The 27,735-nt window shown below is 39.6% G+C and overlaps 1 protein-coding gene across 1 annotated transcript in view; it reads right to left on the bottom strand.

The window, feature by feature from the left end:
- Nucleotides 1-26,779, bottom strand: part of LOC128870043 (sodium- and chloride-dependent GABA transporter 1) — a 70,516-nt gene extending 43,737 nt beyond the window's left edge. Inside the window, exons 1-3 of the mRNA XM_054112638.1 lie at nucleotides 26,492-26,779; nucleotides 26,328-26,431; nucleotides 26,138-26,262 (exon numbers count right to left, since the gene is read on the bottom strand). Coding sequence (XP_053968613.1) covers nucleotides 26,138-26,262; nucleotides 26,328-26,431; nucleotides 26,492-26,779 — 517 coding nt within the window. The remainder of the gene's footprint in view (nucleotides 1-26,137; nucleotides 26,263-26,327; nucleotides 26,432-26,491) is intronic.
- Nucleotides 26,780-27,735: the final 956 nt, after the last annotated feature.

Here is a 27,735-nt window from a genome sequence, read left to right as displayed (position 1 = left end):
ACGCGCCAATTATTTATTTATTTTTTTTTATTTAGTATGTAATTCTGGATCTTCATTTATCTTTCAGCACATATAATATGATCAATTTTATCTGTGGTTAGTTTTTGTTTTAACCAAATCAAAATATGCGCATTCCACAGAATACATGAAACATTGTACATCTCCGTAAACTTTATGTTTTACAATGAAATCCATTAGAGACTGTAGCTTTCGTCTAAACACTCTTGCAGTAATGTCATGTCTATCAGTAGCTGATTGCCCAATATATAATAATGAAGTAAAACACGTCTTCTTCTGTCAAAGAACTTTATTTCATTCTCCTTTCACAAAGACTCTTCTTAGCTTAAAACTTAACTATATTAATATTTTACATTTAATGAGAATGGGAGAAAGTAAAACTAGCAATGAATGTAGGAATGCATGTTGTGTGTATGTTGAGTGCGTGAGTAAGCGTGTGGGTGTAGAGTGTCAGAAAGTATGTTGTTGGTTTACATAAGAGTTAGCATAAGTAATTAAATATAAGAGTAAGATTAAGTTAGAATTAAGAGTAGGTATAATATAGGAATAGGGTGATCATGTAACTAAGTATAGTAGTATGTAACATTATAATATAACTATATAAATGATTCTTAATATCATCCCATTTCGGATTGCATGTGAAAGTTATGAATAAGTCGGGTCGACCATAATTTCTGGCATAACACATTGCATCTTGGGCGTGTTCATGCATATGCCTTGGACTGCCTGTATACGATGAAGGTAATATTACCATTTGGCCAATGTTATTAACGTTGGTATCGTTGTTAATTGCATCTCGTAAATGTATGTATTCGTCACAGCGTAATTTTCTTTGGTTGAATCTAATGTAATTCAATCGTTCTGTTTCTATTTTCGCATACATGTCAACAATATACTGATGAAATAATTTACGACATTTTAAAATGTGATTCTCTTGATTTTCTCTTATCATGATTCTGAATGCATAATAATTCATTGCGCTTACAGTTTTATTTGTTTCTTGACCATTTGCTGGATTTATTTGTTTTATATCAATCGATTAACCATCTTCACCACGACAGAACATAAGAGGATATTGTAATACATCATATTTTCGATGCGTTTCATTAACACGTTGCAGTGTATCATTTCTTCTTTGCAAAACAAATATCTCTTGGTTGAAATTCATCTCCAGATATAACAATTGCAACCTTGTTGCTTGAAGTTGCTGGATTTTATCTTCCACGATGTTCGCCGGGAGGCGTTTTATTTGCATCAATTCTAATTTTATGATTATCAGATGACAATCTTTCGATTGTTGTTTTAAAACTTTGCACCAAAACATTGTGTGTGTGTAATAAATCTTGTAACTCTCTCATAATGACTCTGTTTATATTTGTGGAAAATGCACACCGTGCTTCAAGTTCATCATCGTTGTCATTAATGAAATAAATTTGCAAAAATTTTGACTCTTGATCGGGTAGTGGTAGTAATGAACCTATTAAGTACCCTTTGAATCTGAAAAAAGCCATAATTTGTGTCCATAAAATCTAATGATTCATTAGATGTGTCAGCGAATGTTGTTGAACGTTGAAGTTTATGTATTACCTTGAACGTTGGCATGAAGTTATCGGTTATAACTTTTCCAGCACCAAAAGATGTCATTTGAAAACATGAATTATATGTGGAAATTTTTTCAAGAAAATGTTTGGAATCGGGTGATGTTCCCGATAATAATGTAGCTAATGGTTCGGGCGGATATTGTATGTCTGGTAAACGTACTTTTCCTGCAGCGCAACACATGCCTGGTGTTTCAGTTTTGAATTTCAATGCTTGACAAAATCAGCAAATTTTATCCATACTTCCAATGACAACGTATTTGTGAGATGAACAATCAAGTTGTGGATTATATTGAAATGCTGCACCATTCAAATTTACAGAATTGATATTTATTGGCCGATTTTGAGAACGTGACCTAGTACGATCTCTTTATTGACTTAATCTATCATCATGATTTTCCTCACTTTCATTTTGCCTGTGATTTTGCACATTTCTATTGTGACGTGTATTACGTCCGATGTTAGCATGTCTTCTACCTCTTGGCATTTCTTTTACCGAATCAAAGTGGTCTTCTTTATGTCACTCTGAGCTTTTGATTGCTTCTTTTCTTGTTTTTAAACTGGAATTCTAATTAACATACTGTTAGCGCCATCTTTTAAAAATATAATTGAACTGTGAGCAGGCGTTGAAATGAAAATAACACAGAACAGAAATGGGAAATGATCAGCAAAAATAATATATATTTTTGAAATTTTTCTTGAAAATATCTACGGAAAGTGTGAAAACAATCTCTTTTCTTAAATACCTTAAGTAAAAACTTCTAAAATATTAATTACTTTTGCCGATTTCTGTTGTGTGTATTTTTCACACCATTTATTCACTGTTTCTCTTGTTATCAATCATTTGCAAAATTAATATATATTTTGTACATTTTTCGTGAAAATATCGTTGGAAAATGTGAAAACAATCTCTTCTCTTAAATATTTCTGACGCACTTTTTTTATCTCTTTGGTTTATGCCTGGAAGCTGCTTCACTTGAACACTTTACTAAATAAAACACTTTCTTGTTAGTTTTAACACTTACTTTCACTATGCACTATTACTGATAACCTTTGGTAATCTTCTAAGAAAACGGCCTTGCTTATGTACATTTTTAGCGACGACCTGTTCAGGTTCGTTGAGCTAATGGTTTTGCTTCGGTTATCCCGAAGTGTGGGTGTAAAGAAGAAGTATTTAAGCAAAGTGTTAAGTTAGTCACAGCAGCATTGTGTTACGATTAATTATTGCAGGCGCTCAGCTACAGCTGTGCCTGCTAATTTGTATGTTTCTAGTCTATGCGAATGTAGGCGTGCAGCCACTGCTGTATGAATATATGTACTAGCAAACCCGGCCCGCTTTGCTGAGCACACTAAAATAGAATAGATATGGTTTAGAACAGAAAAGATATGGTTTTCATATTATTTATTTCTTTATTCAAGCGCTTTTGCATTAACAATATTTTTTGTTTTTCTATTTGTTTTTGAGGAAATATATAATGTTGCTGGCTTCTCAACACGTGAACAGCCAACGTATAGTTGACCATGGGTGAATACTGGTTCTTCTAAATTCATCCCGCATATTTCTAAAGTTTGTCCTTGTGATTTATTGATAGTTATTGCTAATGCTAAACGAATGGGCAGTTGCAAACGCTTGAATTCAAATGGCAATTCAGGTGGAATCATTGGAATTCTTGGTATTAGAACGTCTTCATTCTTGAATTTGCCAATTAAAATAGTTGCTTGGATAACATTATTCATCAATCGTTTGACTACTTCATTTTGTTCTTGACGTTCTTCTGATGTTGCGTTATTCCGGGCATTACTCATGCGCCTATTATTATTTGTCGAACGACCAATATGATTACGTGATTGTCTTTGCATTTGTACTGTAATAAACATGATTGTAATTATGGTATTCTGAGATTTTAAAACATGTTTTTTTTTCAATTTTGTGGATTATATTTTCGATGCATATGTGTTTAAAAGCCCAAGTCCACATAGTCAGGATTATTTTATTTTGTTGTGAATTGTTGACAATTTGCATGATAAGACTTTTAATTTTTTCATCAAAGTTACGCATTTTTCGTGCTCTGCTTTTGCATCCTTTAACAATTTCTTTTGTTTTTTCATTTTTTTTTACCATTTTTTTCACACATGGTGTATCGTAGCTTGTCGCATATGAACCGAAAAAACAAATCCACAAAACATAATTTCATTTGAACATTCGGATTTCACATTAAATTCTCAAATTTCGTAAGAAATTATTCACTGTTCCAAAATCCACTCCAAAAAAATTCACAAAAAATGTTTACACTTTGCACTTACGTCTTCTCCTTATGGCGTCCAAATCAGAAAGAAATATTGACACATTGTAACTCACACTGTCAATTTGACAGTTCAGTTCCGCCCCAAGCGTTAAAAAAGTAAACGACATTATGGCTGGTTCAAAAGAACGCTGTACGCGTTGCCGGTGTTCACAAACATTGTTAAGTAAGTATTGAAACTGGGTTTCATAAAATTTGGTTGTAATTCGGTGCAAAGACACGGCGGGTCCACGTTTTGGCATATATTTCGAGACCCTAGTCATCAATAGGTATGAAAATTACCCCGTACTAAAGCATTGACCAACAGCTTCCATTTGATATCCATATTGTACAAACACATCCTAGGGTTACCCGGGTCCACGTTTTGACCTATATCTCGAGACCCTAGTCACGGAACGGTATGAAAAATACTCTACACTATAGAAATCATCAACAGCTTCCATTTGTTACCCATATTGTACAAACACATCCTAGGGTTACCCGGGTCCACGTTTTGGCCTATATCTCGAGACCCTAGTTACGGAACGGTATGAAAAATACTCTATACTATAGAAATCATTAACAGCTTTCACTTGCTACCCATATTGTACAAACACATCCTAGGGTCACCCGGGTCCACGTTTTGGCCTATTTCTCGAGACCCTGGCATCTTAAGATTTCAAAACACAAACCTTTTCCACATGTGTTTCTTCAATGTGGCAAAGTTTGGTTAAAATCGGTTGAGCTATTCTCCGTAAAGTTCATCACAACGCGAAAACCGGCTGAATTTTTATATATGTATATAGATATCTTTTAATATTACTTTGCCATTTGTTTCCTCTAAATTGTTTTTGTATCGAAATGTTATCTATTTCAATTCGCCAAAGCCTTCTCAGTGCTGAGAGATTGCATAACGGTGGAAAATAAATGCTAAAAACAGGGAAAAACGTACGCAGTCCCTTACTGCAGCCCCTAACGAGCACAAAAACTCATCATCTGGGAACAACAGCGTTCTTTTAATTACATATTTACACAATACATCGGTTTGCGTGTGTATGTGTTTGGTTGTATCTACACAATGTTGCCATTGATATTTTTGCTTACACACTTTTTCACACATCCGCGTTATCTGTTACAATTTTTCATTGTTAAATAAACCAAAGCCAAAAACCAAGAAATGCAAATAGTTCATTTATCTATAATTAACATTATTCAACAGTGTTTTTAAGTTATTTTAATAAAAATTATAATTTTTCTAAGTTTATTTTGTAAATGATTTCGAAATTTGCTGCTAGGCAACACTGTGTGGTGAAAGAGCAATCAGCTGACAGGGTATTACGGGAATTTTTAAATATCGTGAAATAAAATCTACGATACTACGATACGGAAGGAAGGAATTTTTCATTTACATGGGGTTCTCATTAGTTTGATCGTCACAGCTGACAGGGGACAGCGTTTACGTCGTTCACTGTTTTCAGCAAAAGGCGGCAAAAAATGAACAATTAAGCGGTCACTTCTATTTCTAAATTCACTCCTCTCGCTGAACCGGGCATTAGCAAAATTTGTTATTGTTTACCTCAACGTCATTTTTTGTTCTTTTTGAGCAGTCAATGTTAATGACGAACTGTTGTCCGATTAACCAGTAGGAATCGTGCACGTCATCCCAGTAGGAAAAGTAGCTAAAGCAGCTTATACTCTACACTAAATATCTATGACGTCTGTCTGCATACCGCTTCAGTTACTATAGTTGTAGTTGGTAATTAAAAAAATCAAAAATGGACAAAAAAAATATAAGGAAAATTGGTTCGCCTTATCGTTATGACCGTTGTTACTGAATAGTCAATGTTGAGTTTACTATGCATATTATTCACGTTAAGTATACCTAGTAGTACCAGGTTGTTACTCCTTATACTTGAAGATGTTCATATACATACGTACATAGCGAGGCATGTACACCGCTTAAGTCACTGAAGTTGTTGTAGGTGAAAATATCATACACGCAAATCGCTATGCTCGCTCTTAATAGCATAAAAAAATTGAATCCTTTTTATTGTTTTATACACCCACACGTACATACGGTTAAATGTTACCAAGTAGGATCGTAACCGACAAGCCAGTAGGAAAAGTAGAAGAAGTAGCAATTGGCAAAACTGTTACCGAAATAAAATACATATGTTATTAGTAAGATAATTTCAACTAATAATCAAACTAGGACCGAGCCCAGTAAGGTTCGTTCGTTTTGAGCTGGTGAGATTGGTATTCTGTTACCTGAGTATGCAGGTGTGACAATCTACAAAAATGGCTTTCAGGCTAATGCCAAGTTTGACCCCGTCCCGTTAAAATTCTGGCAGGACTCAGAAAACGCTCTCTATTCGTCGTCATTAAGTTGGCCGCATAGGCTCAGTTGATTTAATCCTTACTAATACCGATCTTGCGGCCGCCGTAGCCAAATGGGTTGACTTCTTCTTCTTAATTGGCGCGATAACCGCTTACGCGATTTTGGTCGAGATTAACAAAGCGCGCCAGTCGTTTCTTTCCTGTGCTAACCGGCGCCAATTGGACACACCAAGTGAAGCCAAGTCCTTCTCCACCTGATCTTTCCAACGCAGAGGAGGCCTTCCTCTTCTTCTGCTACCACCAGCTGGTACCGCATCGAATACTTTCAAAGCCGCACCGTTTGTATCCATTCGGACGACATGACCCAGCCAACGAAGCCGCTGGATCTTTATTCGCTGCGCTATGTCTATGTCGTCGTAAAGCTCATACAGCTCATCGTTCCATCGTCTACGATATTCGCCGCTGCCAACGTGCAAAGGTCCAAAAATCTTACGCAGAATCTTTCTCTCGAACACTCCAAGCGTCGCTTCATCGGATGTTGTCATCCTCCAAGCTTCTGCGCCATACGTTAGGACGGGCATGGTGAGAGTCTTGTAGAGAGTTAGTTTTGTTCGTCGAGAGAGGACTTTACTGCTCAATTGCCTACATAGTCCAAAGTAGCACTTGTTGGCAAGAGAGATTCTACGTTGGATTTCAAGGCAGACATTGTTATCGGTGTTAATGCTGGTTCCTAAATACACGAAGTCTTTTACAACCTAAAAATTATAACTGTCAACAGTGACGTGGGTGCCGATACGCGAGTGCGCCGACTGTTTGTTTGAAGACAGGAGGTACTTCGTTTTGTCCTCGTTCACCACCAAACCCATTCGCTTTACCTCTTTATCCAGTTTGGAGAAGGCAGAACTAACAGCGCGGTTGTTAAGGCCGATGATGTCAATATCATCGGCATACGCCAGCAATTGTACGCTCTTATAAAAAATTGTGCCTGAGCGATTAAGTTCTGCGGCTCGTACGATGCTCTCCAACATCAGCGAGTCACCCTGTCTGAAACCTCGTTTGGTATCAAACGGCTCGGAGAGGTCCGTCCCAATTCTGACGGCGCTGCTGGTGTTGAGCAACGTCATCTTATATAGCCGTATTAGTTTTGAGGGGATACCAAATTCAGACATAGCGGCATACAGGTAACTCCTTTCCGTACTGTCGAATGCAGCCTTGAAGTCGGCGAAAAGATGGTGTGTGTCGATCCTCCTTTCATGGGTCTTTTCCAAGATTTGGCGTATTGTGAATATTTGGTCGATCGTAGACTTTCCAGGTCTAAAGCCACACTGATAAGGTCCAATCAGTTGGTTGACGGTGGGCTTCAGCCTTTCACACAATACGCTCGCTAGAACCTTATAGGCGATATTTAGAAGACTAATCCCGCGGTAATTGGCACAAATTGCAGGATCGCCCTTCTTATGGACTGGGCAGATCACACTTAAATTCCAATCGGCAGGCATGCTTTCATCCGACCATATTTTGCATAGGAGCTGATGCATGCACCTTACCAGCTCCTCGCCGCCATGTTTGAATAGCTCAGACGGCAGTCCGTCGGCGCCCGCGGCTTTGTTGTTCTTTAGCCGCGTTATCGCTATTCTCACCTCGTCATGATCGGGTAACGGAGCGACAATTCCGTCGTCAACGATTGGGGTATCGGGATCTTCACATTCTCTATGACATGCGCAGCTGTCACCGTTTAACAGGTTCGAGAAGTGTTCCCTCCATAATTTAAGATTGCTCTGTACGTCAGTCACCAGATCGCCGTCTTTGTTCTTACAGGAAAACGCGCCGGTCTTAAAACCTTCTGTACGCCGCCGAACTTTCTGGTAAAATTTTCGGGCGTTGTTCTTATTGGCCAGCATCTCAATCTCCTCGCACTCACGTATTTCGGCCTCTCGTTTCTTCTTTTTGATAATACGTATCTCTCCTTTTCTTAGCTCTCGGTAGCGATCCTACATGGCTCGCGTTGCGCCCGATCGCAGCGTGGCTCTACATTTCGCGTCGTACCAACTGCTTTTTCAGGCTCGCCGGGATCCGATTTCTTCTTCGGCGACGTGCATGCCGGTTTGTTGGGCAGTACTCTCTGAGAGCAGGAGTGAGAGTCGAGTGGCGAATCTTCTGGCTCTCTATTGTGATTGCAGCTTTTCGATGTTGAACATTTTTTGCGTAAGTAGATGTACGTTTATTGCTGCACAGAGGCATGTGTGCAGTTTGGCTGCAACAAGGTAATGATCCGAATCGATGTTGGGTCCTAGGATCGGGCATACATCCAAAACACTAGCACCGTGTCTTCCTTCTATCACAACATGACCGAACTGGTTTCGTGTTTTTCGATCAGGAGACAGCCAGGGAGCTCAGTGTATCTTCTTATGCTGGAATCTGGTGCTGCAGACTACCATGTTTCGGGCCCCGGCGAAGTCGATCAGCCTCTGTCCGTTTCCGGATGTTTCGTTGTACAGGCTGAATTTTCCGACTGTGGAACCAAAAATTCCCTCCTTGCCCACCCTGACGTTGAAGTTGCCAAGGACGATTTTTCTGTCGTTGCGGGGGCAGCGCTCACAGGAACGTTCCAGGTGCTCATAGAAGGAATCCTTGGTCGCATTGTCCTTCTCTCCCACCGGGGCGTGGGCGCGAATGAGGGAGATGTTAAAAAACTTGCTTTGGTGCGAATTATTTCGAGGCGCTCATCCCCCGGAGTGAACGACAGTACTTCGCGATGAAGTCTCTCTCCTACGACAAATCCGACACCGAATTTGCGCTCCTTTACATGGCAGCTGTAGTAGACGTCGCAAGGTCCTATGGTTCTCTTACCTTGCCCCGTCCATCGCATCTCTTGGATGGCAGTGATGTCAGCCTTTACTCTCACGAGGACATCAAGCAGACGGGCAGAGGCACCTTCCCCATTAAGGGACCGGACATTCCAGGTGCATGTCTTCAAATCATATTCCTTATTTCGTTTGCAGGGGTCGTCATCAGTAAAGGCAGTTCTCATCCGAGGCTTTGCAATTCTTTTCATTGAGGGGGGGATTTTTAAGTGGCGGGTCCCAAACCCAGCGCACAACCAGCTATCCTGGAATGCTTCGCCTTCTCACGGTAGCTCACTCCCGACCGGGTGTTCGGAAGCTACCCAGAGGATACGTGGGCTAATCCCAGCCGTTGTGAGCTGCTTGAACCATATGTAGAAGAATCGTCCTGACCACTCCCAAGTGAATGGCGATCAGTAACTTTCCCTACTTGCGTGGACTTCTACACATGGAACCATCCTCCTCCTGGTGCGCGACTACCATTCGGAATTCACAGAGAGAACGTAGGTTCGAATCTCGGTGAAACACCAAAACTAAGAAAAACATTTTTCTAATAGCGGTCGCCCCTCGGCAGGCAATGGTAAACCTCCGAGGGTATTTCTGCCATGAAAAAGGTCCTCTTAAAAAATATCTGCCGTTCGGAGTCGGCTTGAAACCGTAGGTCCCTCCATTTGTGGAGCAACATCAAGGCGCACACCACAAATACGAGGAGGAGCTCGGCTAAGAATTACCACGGAGCTTAGACGCCAAAAGGCTGGCAGTGAGGTTTCCTCGACATGCAAAATAAAAAAAAGCAGAAGCAGTGGGTAAAATGCAACCAGTGGGAAAGGTTCATGTACCAGTTTCTCTCACCCAGTCCAAGCGAAGCCTAAAAGCAAGGCGAAACAAGCTAGTAATAAAAATACGGGAAAGAGTAAGACACGGCGCCATAATAATTCAAAACAACGGGTACTATTTAGTTCTTACGCTGATATTTTAAAGAAAGTGAAAAGCAACGAAAAATTCAAAAACTTCGCTGAATCAGTATCGAACATAAGAAGAACCCAAAACGGCGATCTCTTTATCGAACTGACGAAATCGTGCCAAAAATCTAACGATTTCAAAACTATCGTGGGTACCATCTTAGGTAGCGAAGCAACAGTGAAGGCGCTTATCCATCGCATCACAATAGAATGCAAGGGCATCGATGAAGTGACCTCCAAGGAAGAGGTGCACAATGCGATTTAATCTTTGCCTGGTTTTGGCGATGTGGAGTTGGCAGATATAACTGGACTCCGACCAGCCTATGCGGGCACTCAAACGGCCACCATTAGCCTGCCAGCTCTTAAAGCCAAAAAGCTAATGGAAATTGGTAAAGTCAAAATTGGATGGGTCGTTTGTCGCTTAAGCGAACGTGTCTCGTTACAAAAATGCTATAGATGTCTAGAATATGGACATATATCGTGCAACTGTGCTAGCGCTTCGATAGACCGAAGTCATCCTTATGACATGAGGTCACATGCCACTCGAGGTCAGCATGCAAGTAGGCGACACGTCCTTAGTGACCTAAAAAGTAGATGGCAGATGGACGGTGAAATTTATTCCATCAATTGACCAATGGGTCCCAAGGAACTTTGGGGAAGTGAATTACTTTTTAACTCAGTTCCTCTCGGGCCACGACTACTTCCGAAGATACCTATACCGTATGGGCAAGGTAACCAATTCCAAGTGCATATACTGCGAAGCTCTGGGCGATGACGCTGAACACACGTTGTTTAGTTGTAACAGATGGCTCACGGAAAGAAATACTCTGAGGGAGCAGATTGGCGAAATTGCACCGAGCAACATAATCAGCAAAATGCTCGAACGCGAGGACAGCTGGAACGCGGTAAAGAAATACATCGAGAACGTACTACGGAAAAAAGAGATGGACCTCGATACAGTGCTACAAAGCGAAGCCGCACAAATAGAGACACAATATGGTGAATAGAATTGGTCCTTTATGGACGCCGTTCTGGACATTGGAAGTAATATAGAAAGCAGTTCCTGGAAGGGTGTCTCTTTAGAAGGATAAGAGGAATCGTTTTAGTGGCCACACCACCCAACGGAGTAGACGACGGTCGCTGTAAGTGCTAAGGCATTTTAAACCCTACCTCTTCTTATTCTTGATTGGCGCGATAACCGCTTACGCGATTTTGGCCGAGCTTAATAAGAGAGGACTTTACTGCTCCTTTGCCTACTTAGTCCAAAGTAGCACTTGCTGACAAGAGAGATTCTACGTTGGACTTCCAGGCTGACATTGTTATCGGTGTTAATGCTGATTCCTAAATAAGCGGAATCATAACTGTTAACAGTGACGTGGGTGCCGATACGTGAGAGCGCCGACTGTTTGTTTGAAGACAGGAGATACTTGGTTTTGTCCTCGTTCACCCATACGCTTTGGAGAAGGCGGAACTAAAAGCGCGGTTGTTAAGGTGGGCATGCTTTCATCCGACCAAATTTGGCATAAAAGCTGATGCATGCACCTTATCAGCTCCTCGCCGGAATGTTTGAATAGCTTAGCCGGCAGTCCGTCGGCTTTGTTGTTCTTTAGCCGCGTTATCACTGTTCTCACTTCGCCATGGTCGGGTAGCGGAACGACAATTCCGTCGTCAACTATTGGGGTATCGGGATCTTAACATTCTCTGTGAGATGCGCAGCTATCGCTATTTAAAAAGTTCGAGAAGTGTTCCCTCCATAATTTAAGTATGCTCTGGATGTCAGTCACCAGATCGCCGTCTTTGTTCTTACAAGAAAACGCCCCGGTCTGAAACCTTCTGTAAGCCACCGAGCTTTCTGGTAGAATTTTCAGGCGTTGGTTTATTTGCACAGTAAATAAATATTCTAGACATACAATGCGACTCGCAGCGCTGGCGTCCAAAAATATTTGAAGAACTCGGAAACGTTCATAAATACATACAGGGGCCACACAATTTATTCGTACACTCGAATACAAAAGAACAAAATTGTAATATATTCGTAAAAAATAACACTTTTATTTAATATTTAAGTAATAAAAACTTCTGAAATAAGGCACAATTTTATGCAAAAATATACATAGCCATATAAGGAATATTTTATTAAAAAAAATTATAGAAAAAACGAGTATTCATAACTGCTTCCAAACGTCGACGCGTCGATGCATATTTCTTACCAATACCTTGGTTTCATTAGCTGCAATTTTCACCCAGTGAACACTTAAATCTGTCTTTTATGACGCCTACGATGTTATTTTACGTTTTCTGACTTTCCTTTCCAAGAGCTACCTGACATGCTCAATTGGGTTCAGATCAGGTGATTCAGGTGGGGTTTTAAGCTGCACGAGATAAGATGAGTGTTTTGTCTTGTTGAAATAAGAATTCTTTAGTATTCAGTCCAATTTTTACGGCACTTCTATGTAAATTTTTCGTCAAAATGTTTAAATACAGATGCTTGCCCATTTTATCGTTAATGAAAACCATTTTTCCTACTCCAGATGCAACTGTGGACCCCCAAACCATAGCATTCCCTCCTCCATGCTTAAGGGTAGGGATACGATTTTTTTCATTCAGTTCTGTATTTTCTTTACACCAACCTTTTGGGGGGTCATCTGACTCGAAAACATTAAATTTCGACTCATCACTGAATATGACGTTTCCTAAAAAGAATCTACCTCATTTTTATAGCATTTGACGAATGCTTTCTGCTAATATCTGAAATGTTGGGCTTGCGGCATACCACTTTACTATGATAACCAGCGTTATGCAGACAATTACAGACTGTTTGTGGACTTACGTTTTTATGCACAGACTCTTGAATATTTCGACATAATATCGGGGAGGTTATTTTTGGATTTTGCGTGACTTATGCTACTATGTTGCTTCCTCACATTGGGTACATTTTTTCACCTTCCGGTTTGGTGGTGATTAGCTTCCAATTTACCAATATTAACATAATTAGTAATTACACTTTGCAGCGTATAATGCGATTTGTAAATTATCATGAGCTGAAAATGTACGAATAAATGTTTTGCAGCATTTTGCTACGCCTGGCTGCTTTCCTTGGAACCCTTCAGAGTGAGTTGAAATAACGGGAGTTTTTATTTTCATATTCATTCACATAGCTTGCGCAAAGCTAACATTTTTTACGTACTACCCAGGGTGTACGAATAAACTGTGTGACCACTGTAAGTGCAATGTTATACCGAAGTTAAAAACGTTGACGACTTCCGCGGATGATGCAAAAACAAAAAAAAAAACAGTACCTTTCCAAAGCAAGGTTTGTGACAAAGCCGAACCTGTCGTTGCGTGAAGCTGAAGCTATTTTACTGAAAAGTGGTGTTGATGTATTCAAATACTCGAATGAAAAACCGCTGCTCTCATCATAACGCATTGAAAAAAAAAGGTGTAGCCTATGCAAATTCAGAATGGAATTTCAGTCAATCGAAAAAAATATGGACGGTAAAACAGTTGTCAAGGCAAACGCGGCAGATTTGGAGCCCATTACCGCCACAGCTTGCACAGAATTTAAAAAACGTGTGACTCGAAGATGTGAAGACATTCTAGCTACTGGTGGTGACTATACATTTTAATGAATACCTATATTGCGTATGGTAAATATTGTTATGAATTTCCTACGTTTTTATCAAAATAAAACATCCAACAGAAAATTCCTCTGTGCTTGATAGTGGATTATTAAATAAAAGTTACAAATTAACGGCAACACAATTTGTTTGCTTTATTAAATTAATTAAATTTACTACTTTTCGTTTACACGCTCACGCTCTGAACATCCCAGGCGCAAGCATCTGTGCCTACCTACATGTGCTTAATAACTATCGTAATTGCTAGATGTGGCAACTCGTATCTTCCACTGATTTCCGTCTCTCCATCTTGCGTTAAGCCGATTTCATGTTTTTGTTTTGTGACCCCATTCGCTCGGTATTGTTACCAGAGGGTTCGCGAAGTTTCTCATTTCGCTACACTGCCCTCCACTTAAGTCTGATCGTTCCAACTAATATAGAAACCAAAATCTTCCATCCGAACGAAGCCAATCTCTTCAAGTGAATTACTGTGACTTTCCTGCGTGTTCAGTTTTTCATAGCTGTATACGATACACTACATCATTCAGCCTTTTACTCACCTTCTATGGACCTTCCCAGAGTGTTTGCAGTTTAATGTGCAGCTGGGCGATATGCCAACAGAAACATTTGGATGTGTTTGGCCCGATTTAGTTCCATCAGATTGTAGGTGGAAGGATGTTGTACGTGTTTTCTTATCGCCCAACAAGCAAATAAATACTGTGGACTCGAAGTTTCTTCCTTAGTCTGAATGCAACTCAATATGTACTCCAAACCTAGTCACCCAGTTCTGCCTAAAAATCTCAGAAATGGGTTTCGCCTCTTGGTTTGGTGGAGCGTACACTTTCTGAAGTAGGCCACTTACGTGCACTAATCTGTTGCCGGAGTCACTCGTTTGATCCCGCCACATCCATGTCCAATCGCTCATAAGGTGAGCCTGAATCCATTCGGCAACGGATTCTCTGCAATTAACCTAGTAAAACCGCTGCTTAATCTTCTGCAGTGTTTTAGTGATACTCAGATGACCTCCACTTGGCCCTCTAACACGGATGAAATTCTGGATTCCATTGGCATTTGATCGTCTTTGGCTTCCATGATCTTTCCCAGGTCCGCATCATTCAATTGACTTTATATTATCGCACTTCGCTCCCACTCATCATCGAGTTGCTTTTGCATTAATCTGGTATCAACTATTCTTTCAGATCTCTCGACTTTGGAACAATGTTAACAGAATTTGGACGTTGTAGGGGAAGTCGTAATTTTGCAGCTTTTCGATCCACCGTGCAATTTGTCCTTCCGAATGCTTGGACTGGAGTAACCATCTCAATGCTGCATGGTCTGTTCTTAACTGGAATCGTTGACTATACAAGTATTATATTTGTGGAAATGTTTTACGCACTCAACCACAGCTAACAGTTCCGACTGGTCACCCAGTAATTCATTCCAAGTGCCTTGGACTGGGCCACACTTCGAGATATTGTACGAGCAATGACGATTTCAAAGACGCTTGTTTTAAATGCGGTGTAAAGGTCGCCTTTCAAAAAAATGCACCAATCCCCCAAAATGCATATTATGCATTAAAAATAATGCTAGCCAAATAGGTCATTACACTGGGAGTAGCAAATGCCCTATTTATCTCGAAGCCTTACAAAATCTTAGGAAAAAATGAGGGTTTTACTACTCAACTTAAATTATTACGAATAGCTCAAGACTTCCTAAGCCAAACCGTCTTGTAACTTAACGTTGATGTAGCGGTACTCAGCGAGCCCTACAAGCCAAAGGCATCAAACTGGATGCAAGACACCAGCGGAAAATCAGCTATTTGGTGCTGCAAAAACCAGACAAATACTATGACGTAAGAGATTAGGGAATCGGGATTTATCTGCGCCAAAGTAAACGACCTATATATTTATAGTGTTCATATATCACCCAGCGCTCCGATTCATACCTATACGCAGACTGTTTTGAAGATGGTCCTCGACGCTGAGAGTAGGAATAAATGCTTTATTTCTGGCGACTTCAATGCCTGGGCGCAGGAATGGGGTTGCCCAAGAACAAGCCCTAGAGGGAAAATCGTCCTCGAAAGTATAGCATATTTAGACGTAGCCCTTCTCAATACTGGTACGTAGCACACCTTTAGTCGCAACGGTTTGGGTCGATCATCGATCTAACTTTTGCTAGTTCAGCATAAAAGATGTTTTCACCTAAAGCGATAATTTGCGACATGAAAACTAGCAAAAAACATTCAGTCTCCATTCGGCAGCCATCTGGTTGGAAGATCAACACGCTTGATACTGAAGTGTTTAAGATAATGCTACAAAACGCTTCCTGTTCGGGTTCCGCCAACAACATGGCTAAATGCGTAAATACCAAAGGTCTAGGGGGAGAGTAAACTTTCTACTAAGTGTGGTAAATTTTAAAGCAGCAAGAAAAGCTTTTAAAAACGCTATAAAATAGAGTAAGCGAAACAGCTTTTTGGAACTTTGCGATGACGCCGAAACAAACCCTTGGGGTTCCGCTACAGGATAGTACCAAAAGCTTAGCAAATCCGCAGCGCCTATGTGCCCGTCTTTCATGGCTAAAATCGTGGATACGCTATTTCCAAAACATAAACGCTGGTGTCCCCAATCTACAACACCAAGTTAACCAATTTCGACTTCATTACAGAGGATGAAATAATAAGGGCTACAAGCAGTTTAGCAGATCAAAAGCCCTTGGACCGGATGGAGTGCCAAATAAATGATTGAAGCTAGCAATCGAACAACAAGTAGTAGTTGCCTTTCGGAGGGCACCAAATGCCAAAATTTAATTTTGCTTCCAAAACCAGGTAAATCAGCGGAGAAGCCGTCGACCTACAGACCAATATGTCTAACCGACTCTGCGGGTAAGGTGCTCGAACGAATTTTATCTGATTGACTAGACGCGGAAGTCAGATCAAAGGGAGGCCTGTCCGAAAATCAATTCGGATTCAGAAAGGGGAAGTCAACGATAGGGGCACCAAAGAGTACTGCCTGATTATCACCCTAGACGTCAGAAATGCATTCAACTCTGCAAACTGAGCGAAAACCTTTAACTCCCTAGAGCGAATTGGGGTATCCATGTACCTGAATGGAATATTGCGCAGTTACGTCGATGGCCGAGCTCTATGGTACAGTCCATCAAAGGGACGAAAAAAAGTTAAAATAACAAATGGCGTTCCATAGGGGTCGGTTCTCGGGCCATTGCTGTGGAATATAATGTACGACGGTATTCTCCGTGTCAGGGTTCCAGAAAGAACCAAGATAATTAGCTTTGCTGACGATATTGCCGTTGTGGTAACAGCTAAAAATCTAGGCGATATCCGCAACAATGCGATCTAGGCTGTTTTCAGCGTGCAATCTTGGCTAGCTCAAAATAAGCTAGACCTAGTGCATCAAAAGACCGAAGCAATCTTTATATCCAACAGAAAAAAGCCAGAAGAGATCTCGGTTAGAATCGGAGATTTCAACATAACGACCACTCCCGCAATCAAATACTTGGGAATAATGATAAACGAAAGGCTGTATTTTAAAGCACGTTTCGAGTATGCCAACAAAAAGCCATCCACCACCACGACGGCGCTGTCGGGGCTGATGTTAAACGTACGAGTATCAAAACAAAATCGCCCTCAACTTCTGGCTAATGGTGTGAAAAGCCAATCTTTGTATGGTGCTCCAATTTGGGCGAATAAAACGGATCATGTATCATACTTTCGAGGTCTACAGTCTACCTACCGGTTGTGCGCACTACGCGTATGTAGCGCATTTAAAGCAGTGTCTGACGATGCAGCCTCAGTAATAACTGGCATGTACCCGCTAGGCATATTAGCAATGGAAACTGCCCATATAGCGAGAGCACAGCGACCTATAAGTCCGTCTATTCGGGCCGCGTTACGAGATAATTGCATCGAGGAGTGGCAAACTAGGTGGGACAACTCGGTGAAAGGCCGTTGGATGCGCAGATGTATTCCCAACCTAAAGCTTTAGGTCAAGAGGCCAGATGGAGAAGTGGACTTCTACCTGACCCAGTTTTTGAGTGGACATGGATGTTTCAAAGCATATCTGTACAGGTTTAACCACGACGACAAACCTTATTGCAACTACTGGGATAGAAAAATTTTAGAGGACGTTCACCACATATACTTCACATGCCCGCGCACCCGTTCTGCAAAAGAAATACTCTATAGAACCTTTGGAGAACCTCCTTCGCCGGAAACATTCGTTCATCAAATGCTGCGCTCGAAGGAACAGTGGAATGCGGCATGCGGCTTAGTGACCGAGATTATGAAAGAGATGAGGCGTCTGGAAAGACTGCGACACAGCTTTGTTGTTGTTGTTGTTGTTTTAACAACGACTGCGACACAGCAACGGTGACTAATCGCCATCCCTCCCCGTGAAGTAATACTTGACGGTTGTCCCGCGGCGGGAGGTGATGGAGAAAAACAAGCTCAGTCTGGTTTCAGAAGGCCACTTGAGGGTAGTGCGCTACCACAGCGCCTAAAAGAAAAAAAAACCAGTAATTCATCTTCGGCTTTCTGAGGACTCTGCTATAGTATGCGATTACTTTTTCTTTCCCATTGATGATCAGTCATAGTACTCCTCCTATTGTGTATGCGCTAGCACCTGTATCCACAACGAAGCTTTTTCAGCTGCTGCAACTGTCCCTCCTGTGTTTTGTGCCATACAAAACCGCCCTTCTTCTTAGTAATATTGTGGATACTCCGGGCGACATTTGCAAATCCTGAAACAAAACGACGGTAATAAGTGCGCAATCGTACAAAACTTCACACTTCGTGCACATTTCTTGATCGTGGTCAATCTTTCACTGCTCTTATTTTCTCCTCGTCCGTCTTGTTTTAAACAAGGCGCACTTCTTGGGAGTCGATCGCAATCCCGCGGAAGCAATTCACTGAAGTGCTTCTTCCAAATTTTTTAGATGGTTAGTAAAATGTTTACCTATAATGATGATGTCATCCAAGTAGACTAAAGTCGTTTTCGAGTGGAGTTCCCTCAGCTCATGCTCCATCACTCGCTCAAGGGTTGCTAGTGCGATGCATAATCATATGTTTAATGCTGCCTTCTCCCGATTGCAGTCTTCAATTTCCACCTGCCATTAATCTCTTTTTAAATGAAGAGTGGAAAACCATTTCACGCCGGTTACTTTTGCTTTATTCTGCATTCTATAATCCACACAAAGTCACGTGCTTCCATCGTTCTTTTTAACCAGCACAACTGGTGCGCTCCATGGGCCTACTGGTGGTCCAATAAATCTACTTTGCTTCATATCTTGGATTATCTGATTCGCTTCTTTACCTTTTTCTAGTTGAACTAGACTTGGAACTTGAGGTATTGGCTTTGTATCTCCTGTATCTATTCGATGTTTAACGATAGCAGTTCTCCTTGATTTCACACAATCGCCGTTAAATAGGTAACCGTATTACTCGAGCAATCTCTTAGCTTTCGCCTTCTCTAGTCCTCTTACTCCAAGCAATCAAGTCCTTATGAGATCGGGAGCCTTTTTCCTGCTTCCTGGAATTCTTCATTTTCCTGATGTAGTCCGTCTTAGTTCATAATGGCTTTTACAGCCTGACATTTCCCAATTACTGCTCCTTTATACAAAATAACAGGTGACTTAGAATTATTTGGTACTTTTACTGGAACCCTTTTGTCTTTTCTCGTCTCCCCTTGTGTTCTTCCCAAGATTATGTTCGCCGTCTCCTCAGCAGGTTCTGTGATCCACGCTTGGCTTGTCCCACAGCCTTCTCACGGTGACTTAGGGTTACCTTTCTAGACTGTACACTTCGCTCATTCCGGCTGCTCAGGGGTATATCCATATTCTGAGACAACAGAACCCTTTTTACCCAAAGCCGAAGTAAATCCGAGCAGCAGCATGAAATCCACACCCATTATTGCTCCATCCATGATTTCGGCAAGTAAAAATGTTGGAACTCCTGACAAAGCTGCAATAATGTTTTCGCACACTACCCTTCAGGAAACCGTAACTCTCTCTCCTCTAGCTGTCTGAAGCTTGTAACCAACCTATGCTTAAAAATTACCGTTTACCGAGTATGACTGGATGATCGAGTTCCTTGGGCTAGGACTCATGCACTTGCATTGAAACACCAGGCATGTGTTGCGCTGCAGGAAAAGTTCGTTTACCAGACATACAATATCCGCCCGAACCATTAGCTACATTATTATCGGGAACATCACCCGATTCCAAACATTTTCTTGAAAAAATTTCCACACATAATTCATGTTTTCAAATGACATCTTTTGGTGCTGGAAAAGTTATAACCGATAACTTCATGCCAACGTTCAAGGTAATACATAAACTTCAACGTTCAACAACATTCGCTGACACATCTAATGAATCATTAGATTTTATGGACACAAATTATGGCTTTTTTCAGATTCAAAGGGTACTTAATAGGTTCATTACTCCCACTACCCGATCAAGAGTCAAAATTTTTGCAAATTTACTTCATTAATGACAACGATGATGAACTTGAAGCACGGTGTGCATTTTCCACAAATATAAACAGAGTCATTATGAGAGAGTTACAAGATTTATTACACACACACAATGTTTTGGTGCAAAGTTTTAAAACAACAATCGAAAGATTGTCATCTGATAATCATAAAATTAGAATTGATGCAAATAAAACGCCTCCCGGCGAACATCGTGGAAGATAAAATCCAGCAACTTCAAGCAACAAGGTTGCAATTGTTATATCTGGAGATGAATTTCAACCAAGAGATATTTGTTTTGCAAAGAAGAAATGATACACTGCAACGTGTTAATGAAACGCATCGAAAATATGATGTATTACAATATCCTCTTATGTTCTGTCGTGGTGAAGATGGTTAATCGATTGATATAAAACAAATAAATCCAGCAAATGGTCAAGAAACAAATAAAACTGTAAGCGCAATGAATTATTATGCATTCAGAATCATGATAAGAGAAAATCAAGAGAATCACATTTTAAAATGTCGTAAATTATTTCATCAGTATATTGTTGACATGTATGCGAAAATAGAAACAGAACGATTGAATTACATTAGATTCAACCAAAGAAAATTACGCTGTGACGAATACATACATTTACGAGATGCAATTAACAACGATACCAACGTTAATAACATTGGCCAAATGGTAATATTACCTTCATCGTATACAGGCAGTCCAAGGCATATGCATGAACACGCCCAAGATGCAATGTGTTATGCCAGAAATTATGGTCGACCCGACTTATTCATAACTTTCACATGCAATCCGAAATGGGATGATATTAAGAATCATTTATATAGTTATATTATAATGTTACATACTACTATACTTAGTTACATGATCACCCTATTCCTATATTATACCTACTCTTAATTCTAACTTAATCTTACTCTTATATTTAATTACTTATGCTAACTCTTATGTAAACCAACAACATACTTTCTGACACTCTACACCCACACGCTTACTCACGCACTCAACATACACACAACATGCATTCCTACATTCATTGCTAGTTTTACTTTCTCCCATTCTCATTAAATGTAAAATATTAATATAGTTAAGTTTTAAGCTAAGAAGAGTCTTTGTGAAAGGAGAATGAAATAAAGTTCTTTGACAGAAGAAGACGTGTTTTACTTCATTATTATATATTGGGCAATCAGCTACTGATAGACATGACATTACTGCAAGAGTGTTTAGACGAAAGCTACAGTCTCTAAGGGATTTCATTGTAAAACATAAAGTTTACGGAGATGTACAATGTTTCATGTATTCTGTGGAATGCGCATATTTTGATTTGGTTAAAATAAAAACTAACCACAGATAAAATTGATCATATTATATGTGCTGAAAGATAAATGAAGATCCAGAATTACATACTAAATAAATAAAAAAAAAATTAATAATTGGCGCGTACACTTCTGTTAGGTGTTTGGCCGAGCTCCTCCTCCTATTTGTGGTGTGCGTCTTGATGTTGTTCCACAAATGGAGGGACCTACAGTTTCAAGCCGATTCCGAACGGCAGATATTTTTATGAGGAGCTTTTTCATGGCAGAAATACACTCGGAGGTTTGCCATTGCCTGCCGAGGGGCGACCGCTATTAGAAAAATATTTTTATTAATTTTGCTTTCACTGAGATTCGAACCAACGACCTCTCTGTGAATTCCGAATGGTAATCACGCACCAACCCATTCGGCTACGGCGGCCGCCAGAATTACATACTACTGTAACCAAAAACATGATTCATGAACCGTGTGGTACGTTAAATCAAAATTCTCCATGTGTGGTTGATGGTAAATGTTCAAAAAACTACCCAAGGCAATTAATTGTTGAAACAATGACTGGAAATTATGGATATCCATTGTACCGTAGAAGATCACCAGAAGATAATGGAAAAACAGTCACTGTGAAAATAAATAATCAAGATGTGGAGATCGATAACCATTGGATAGTTCCGTATTCCAAATTATTATCGAAAATATTTAACGCACATATAAATGTTGAATATTGTAACTCCGTAAAATCCATCAAATACATATGCAAATATATCAATAAAGGAAGTGACATGGCAGTATTTGGAGTTGTAAATCGAAATGATGAAATTACTAATTACCAAATGGGAAGATACATTAGTAGCAGCGAAGCAGTTTGGAGAATATTATCATTTCCGATTCATGATCGCCATCCAGCTGTTATTCATTTGTCAGTCCATTTAGAAAATGAGCAAAGTGTTTATTTCACTGAAAATACTGCTCAACAAATGGCTGAACGACCACCAGCAACAACACTAACTGCATTTTTCAACTTATGTGAAACAGATTCATTTGCAAGAACATTGCTTTATTCAAATGTTCATAAATATTATACTTGGAGTGCATCATCAAGGTCCTGGGTACGAAGGCAACGAGGAATACCTGTAGGTGGATATCCAGGTGTTCATTTGGGTGATGCAATCGGACGACTTTACTCTGTGCACTCAAGTAAAGTGGAATGTTTCTATTTACGTTTACTCTTAGTTGATATTCCCGGCCCAAGATCATTCGAAAGTTTGAAAAGAGTTAATGGTCATCTTTGTTGTACTTATCAGCAAGCATGCAAAGAATTGAATTTGCTTGAAAATGATAATCAGTGGCATGCAACTCTTATGGATGCATGTGCAACAAGTTCTCCACACCAAATAAGAACACTATTTGCCATCATTATTGCTACATGTTTCCCAGCAAACCCAAAAGAATTGTGGGTACTTACCAAGAATACATGACATAAGATATCCTACATCAAGTACGTCGCATTACTGCAAATCCAAATTTGAATTATACAGATGAATTGTATAATGAGGCATTAATTAAAATCGAAGACTTTTGCCTGATGATTGCAAATAAAACTCTGAGTGAGTTAGGTATGATCGCACCAAATCGAAATGATCTGAACAAATTGGTAACAACAAACCTACCAAAATTAAACACAGAACAAAGGCAGGCATATGACACAATTATAGACAATGTTGCAAATGAAAGAGGAGGAATATTCTTCTTAGATGCACCAGGTGGGACTGGAAAAACGTTTTTGTTATCGTTAAATTTGGCCACCATTCGATCACAGAATAATATAGCATTGGCTTTGGCATCACCTGGAATAGCGGCAACTTTATTGGGCAGCAGTCGCACTGCACATTCTGCATTAAAGTTACCATTAAATATGCAAGTAAATGAAGAACCAACTTGAAACATTTATAAAAATTCTGGAAGGGGAAAGGTTTTACAAACATGTAAAATTATTGTAAGGGATGAATGTACGATGGCTCATAAAAAATCACTGGAAGCCTTAAATAGAACACTGAAAGATTTTCGAAATAACACAAACATATTTGGTGGTGCACTAATTCTCTTGGCCGGTCATTTTCGACAAACTTTGCCTGTTATTCCCAAATCAACAGCAGCTGATGAATTGAGAGCGTGCCTTAAATCTTCTAATCTGTGGAGATATGTTCAAAAACTCACATTAACTACTAATGTTCGTGTGCAGTTACAGAATGATCCAACAGCTGCTGAATTTTCCGAACATTTGTTGCAAATTGGAAATGGACGAAAGAGTATTGATAAGAATACAGGCATGATCACACTTCCAACAAATTTTTGTACCGTAACAGAATCAAGAGTACAATTAGTGCAAAATTTATTCCCAAATATTGCACAAAACTATCGAAATCAAGATTGGCTAAGCGAGAGAGCTATATTAGCTGCCAAAAATGTCGACTTCAATGAAATCAGTGCCAGTATTTTGACTCAAATTCAATCCAATTGAATTTTTGAATTCACTTAATTTGCTTAGCTTGCCACCACATCGTTTGCAATTGAAAGTCGGCGCAGTGATCATTATGTTGCGAAATATCAATCAGCCGAAACTATGCAATGGGACAAGATTAGCAGTGAAACGGACAATGAACAATGTAATTGAAGCAACAATTTTGAAAGGCAAATTTAAAGGTGAAGATGTTTTGATTCCGCGCATTTCAATGATTTCAACAGATTTGCCTTTTGATTTTAAGCGACTTCAATTTCCCATTCGCCTTGCTTTTGCTATTACAATCAATAAGTCTCAAGGTCAACACTTCAATTGACCTAACTTATCCATGCTTTTGACATGGGCAACTGTATGTAGGATGTTCTCGAGTAGGGAAACCATCGTTACTTTATATTTATACACCGCATGAAAATAAAACCAAAAATTTTGTGTATGAGAAGGCTTTAGAATAAGTTGTTAGTTTACAATCATTAGAGTAAGTCACTAAAATAAATAAACCATTGTTATTAGAATAAGTCACAAAATAATGGCCGAGCATGAATTAAATGATGAAACAAGAAAAAAACAAAGAACACTTTTCATTTATATTTTTCTTTCACCCAGCGAAGCGGGTGAGGGTCCGCTAGTATATGTATATAAATATATACCTATATATATAAATCCATAAATATACCTATATATATATATATATATATGAATAGACGTATATAATATAGAAATAAATTGTAAAATTTTGTATTTTTAGTCATTTATTATCTTCTAAAATTTTTTATTTATACGATGTCTGGGAGCTCTTCGCCGTGTTGAAATAACCAAAATAGGAGGATTCTTGGTCAATTTTACTAATTTTGAAATCAAATAACTTAAAAACTATAAGCCGCCCTGAAATGAGGTTTTCACTTTTAGAAAGAAGAATACCCCATTTTTTTCGATAAAAAAGTGGATCTTCGCCCAACTTTCCTAGAGCCCATTCACCAAAAATGTTGCGTTGCGGTAAGTCGTTCGGCTTCAGTTCTTGAACCAGCTGTATTTTGAAAGGCTTCACACCTAAATCCTTTCGCAAAATTTTCCACGTTGTTGAGTAACAGAGGCCCAATTGCTGCGGACGGCGACGAATCTATAATTGCTGGTCATCAATAACACTGCCCGATACAGCTGCGATATTTTCTTCAGTTCGCACTCTACGTAAGCGTGTTGGTGGTTTGATGTCCAATGATGTAAATTTGGTTCTAAATTTAGTTACAATAGCTCGAATAGCTGCTTCAGTGGTTCGTTTAAACTGACCATAAAATGGAAGAAGCGCGCGATAAACTTTCTTAACAGAACACGCATTTTTATTTTATAAAATTCAATGATTTGCAAGCGTCGTTCGTTTATAAGACGATTCATGGTTAAATTATAGACCAAACTGAAGATGTTTGACAGTGAAACAAAACACGAAACGTGCGTCAGCTGTTTAAACCAACTCTTTAAAACGATAATAGCTAAAAAATCATCCGTTAGAATGCTGTGGTCCCTATATTTGAAATTTCGACTACTTTTGTCAAAAGTCACCTGATTACGATACTTTCCTTATACGGTCCAGAATTGTTTACTACTTGTGATTGTGTATGCAAAGCACTGTATAACAATGCTGCTAGATACGGCATTAGACGGAGTAACTATGAAACATTATTATTTTGAATGTCACTGAATAAACTATTAACGAAAAATGTCTCGCTGAACCGCAGTACCTGAAGCATAGATTACTCTATATCAACCAGGTCGGCACAGTTATTGCACTGGAACTTCAACTTTTCAATATCCCAAAGGAACTTCTTTGTATACACTGTTCTGTAACGTCGCTGCCATTTTGGCTCGGCATAGCCCAAACAGGTGATATTGCTGTGTTGTTGTAGCTAAGCTCTACCTCAATTGTCGTACTCGTATATTCTAGACAATTAGAAGATTATATTGTATCACGGAGACCTCAAGGAAAAACTCAAGCTCTTTGAGGGATGGTGGTTGGTGCACACGAATGAGAGCTTGTGATAGTCCAACGTCTAAAAGGGTTCACGTGCGTATGGTTGTCTCATATCCCTAAATCTAGTTTTGTGTTCTTTATGTACAAAGATAATGAAATTAATTAATTAATTCTTTAATCATACCAGATGCAGCTACTTCCGCTACCGGCCTCTGTTGTTCGTGCGCCATGAAACCCACAACTGAGAATATCACAAATCCTGCAAACATGCTTGTGCTCGAGTTGACTGTACAAACAATCAAAGCGTCTCTAAATAAAATAAATACATTATTATTGTATAGTCGCTCATAGTAGATAAAAAGCCAGTGATATACTTGTAGACGTTGTTTGTAAACTTATTATAACTTCCCAGTGCAACTAATGTTCCAAGACCTAGTCCATAAGAAAAGAAAATTTGAGTCACTGCATCGATCCATACCTATTATAACATTTCATTAATAAACATGTTCAATATATGTACGTAATATTTGTTGCATACTTCTGATTCGGTTAGCTTTGAAAAGTGTGGTATGACGTAGAATTTTATGCCTTCGAAAGCTCCAGGCAGTGTTATGCCTCGAATAAGAAGTATAGTAAGCAAGACATAAGGAAAAAGTGCTGTAAAGTAAACAACTTTGCCCGTCCATTTGACTCCCTTCCAAATGCAGAAGTAACACAAAATCCACACCAGTAACAACGTGCCGGCTAATTCCCAACGAATACTGCCCATATGTTCGATGCCATCAGATATTCTCAGTGCACGACGCCTAAAATAACGGATTTGCATAATTTGTATTTTATAATCAAATAATTTATACTAAAATTATGAAAAAATATATATAGGCCTATGACAGCAAAACTTGTTCAGTTTTAAATATTTTTATTTTTCAGTAACTCGCAACTCCTTTTATTTTCTCTCTAGTTTTTGACTTTTTGCGAGTTGCATGCAAAGAATGTTTCATTTTGAGAAGTGTCATCGAATAGAGTGAATTGTTAAAAATTAAGGCGAACGTCGAAGTGTAATTACCAAACCCTACGATGTACACAGTACAGAGGTATGGCCAACATCAAACCGTTATCCGGCCCTCAGTGATTTTGAGGGAATCAGCTGATTGGCTGACGTAACCGGGGTCATGCCAGCAGCCTGTACACGAAAAAACTGAGATTGTGTTGGTAATATATAACACAGATTACTCTTGAGTTACTTCGTTGACCACTAAAGAACACACTTTTATCAAAATCCATCCATTTTCCTCTTCATTTCATACTTCTTACTTTATAAAAAAGGTGCACAAAACATATTTAAGTGGAACCATGGAAATAAGGGGAAGGAAAACATCATGACGAGTTGTAATTGGCAAGAACGATGCCTTTGTTTGTACTATATACACAAAACTACAATACATCGACTTGAAGCAAGTGCGGTGCGGTCTTTGTCTAAATACTGAGCAAGCGGACTGTAAACGTACATTGTTTTTTTTTACGTGGAGGAAGTATCGAAAGCCTTTACCCCGTCGGTGTGGGACTTTAACCCGAACCAAAACTCCTTTCGTCAACGTACCGATCCCCTTCTGGTACTACCGTTAAGTAAATCGTCGGGAGGCGGTTGAGCACTAGGCTCAACGTCAGTTACTCTTCACATGCAGTCCGTCAAAAGTTGCAGATACTTTAATCTTCCCCTAGTTTTGTTTATTTCCGAAGGAAACCACACCAGTTGGGCCTGTCCACCCCCTCCCACCATAC

This window comes from Anastrepha ludens, chromosome X, assembly GCF_028408465.1.
Source record: "Anastrepha ludens isolate Willacy chromosome X, idAnaLude1.1, whole genome shotgun sequence".
Taxonomy (NCBI): domain Eukaryota; kingdom Metazoa; phylum Arthropoda; class Insecta; order Diptera; family Tephritidae; genus Anastrepha; species Anastrepha ludens.
This window is presented reverse-complemented; position numbering and strand designations above follow the sequence as displayed.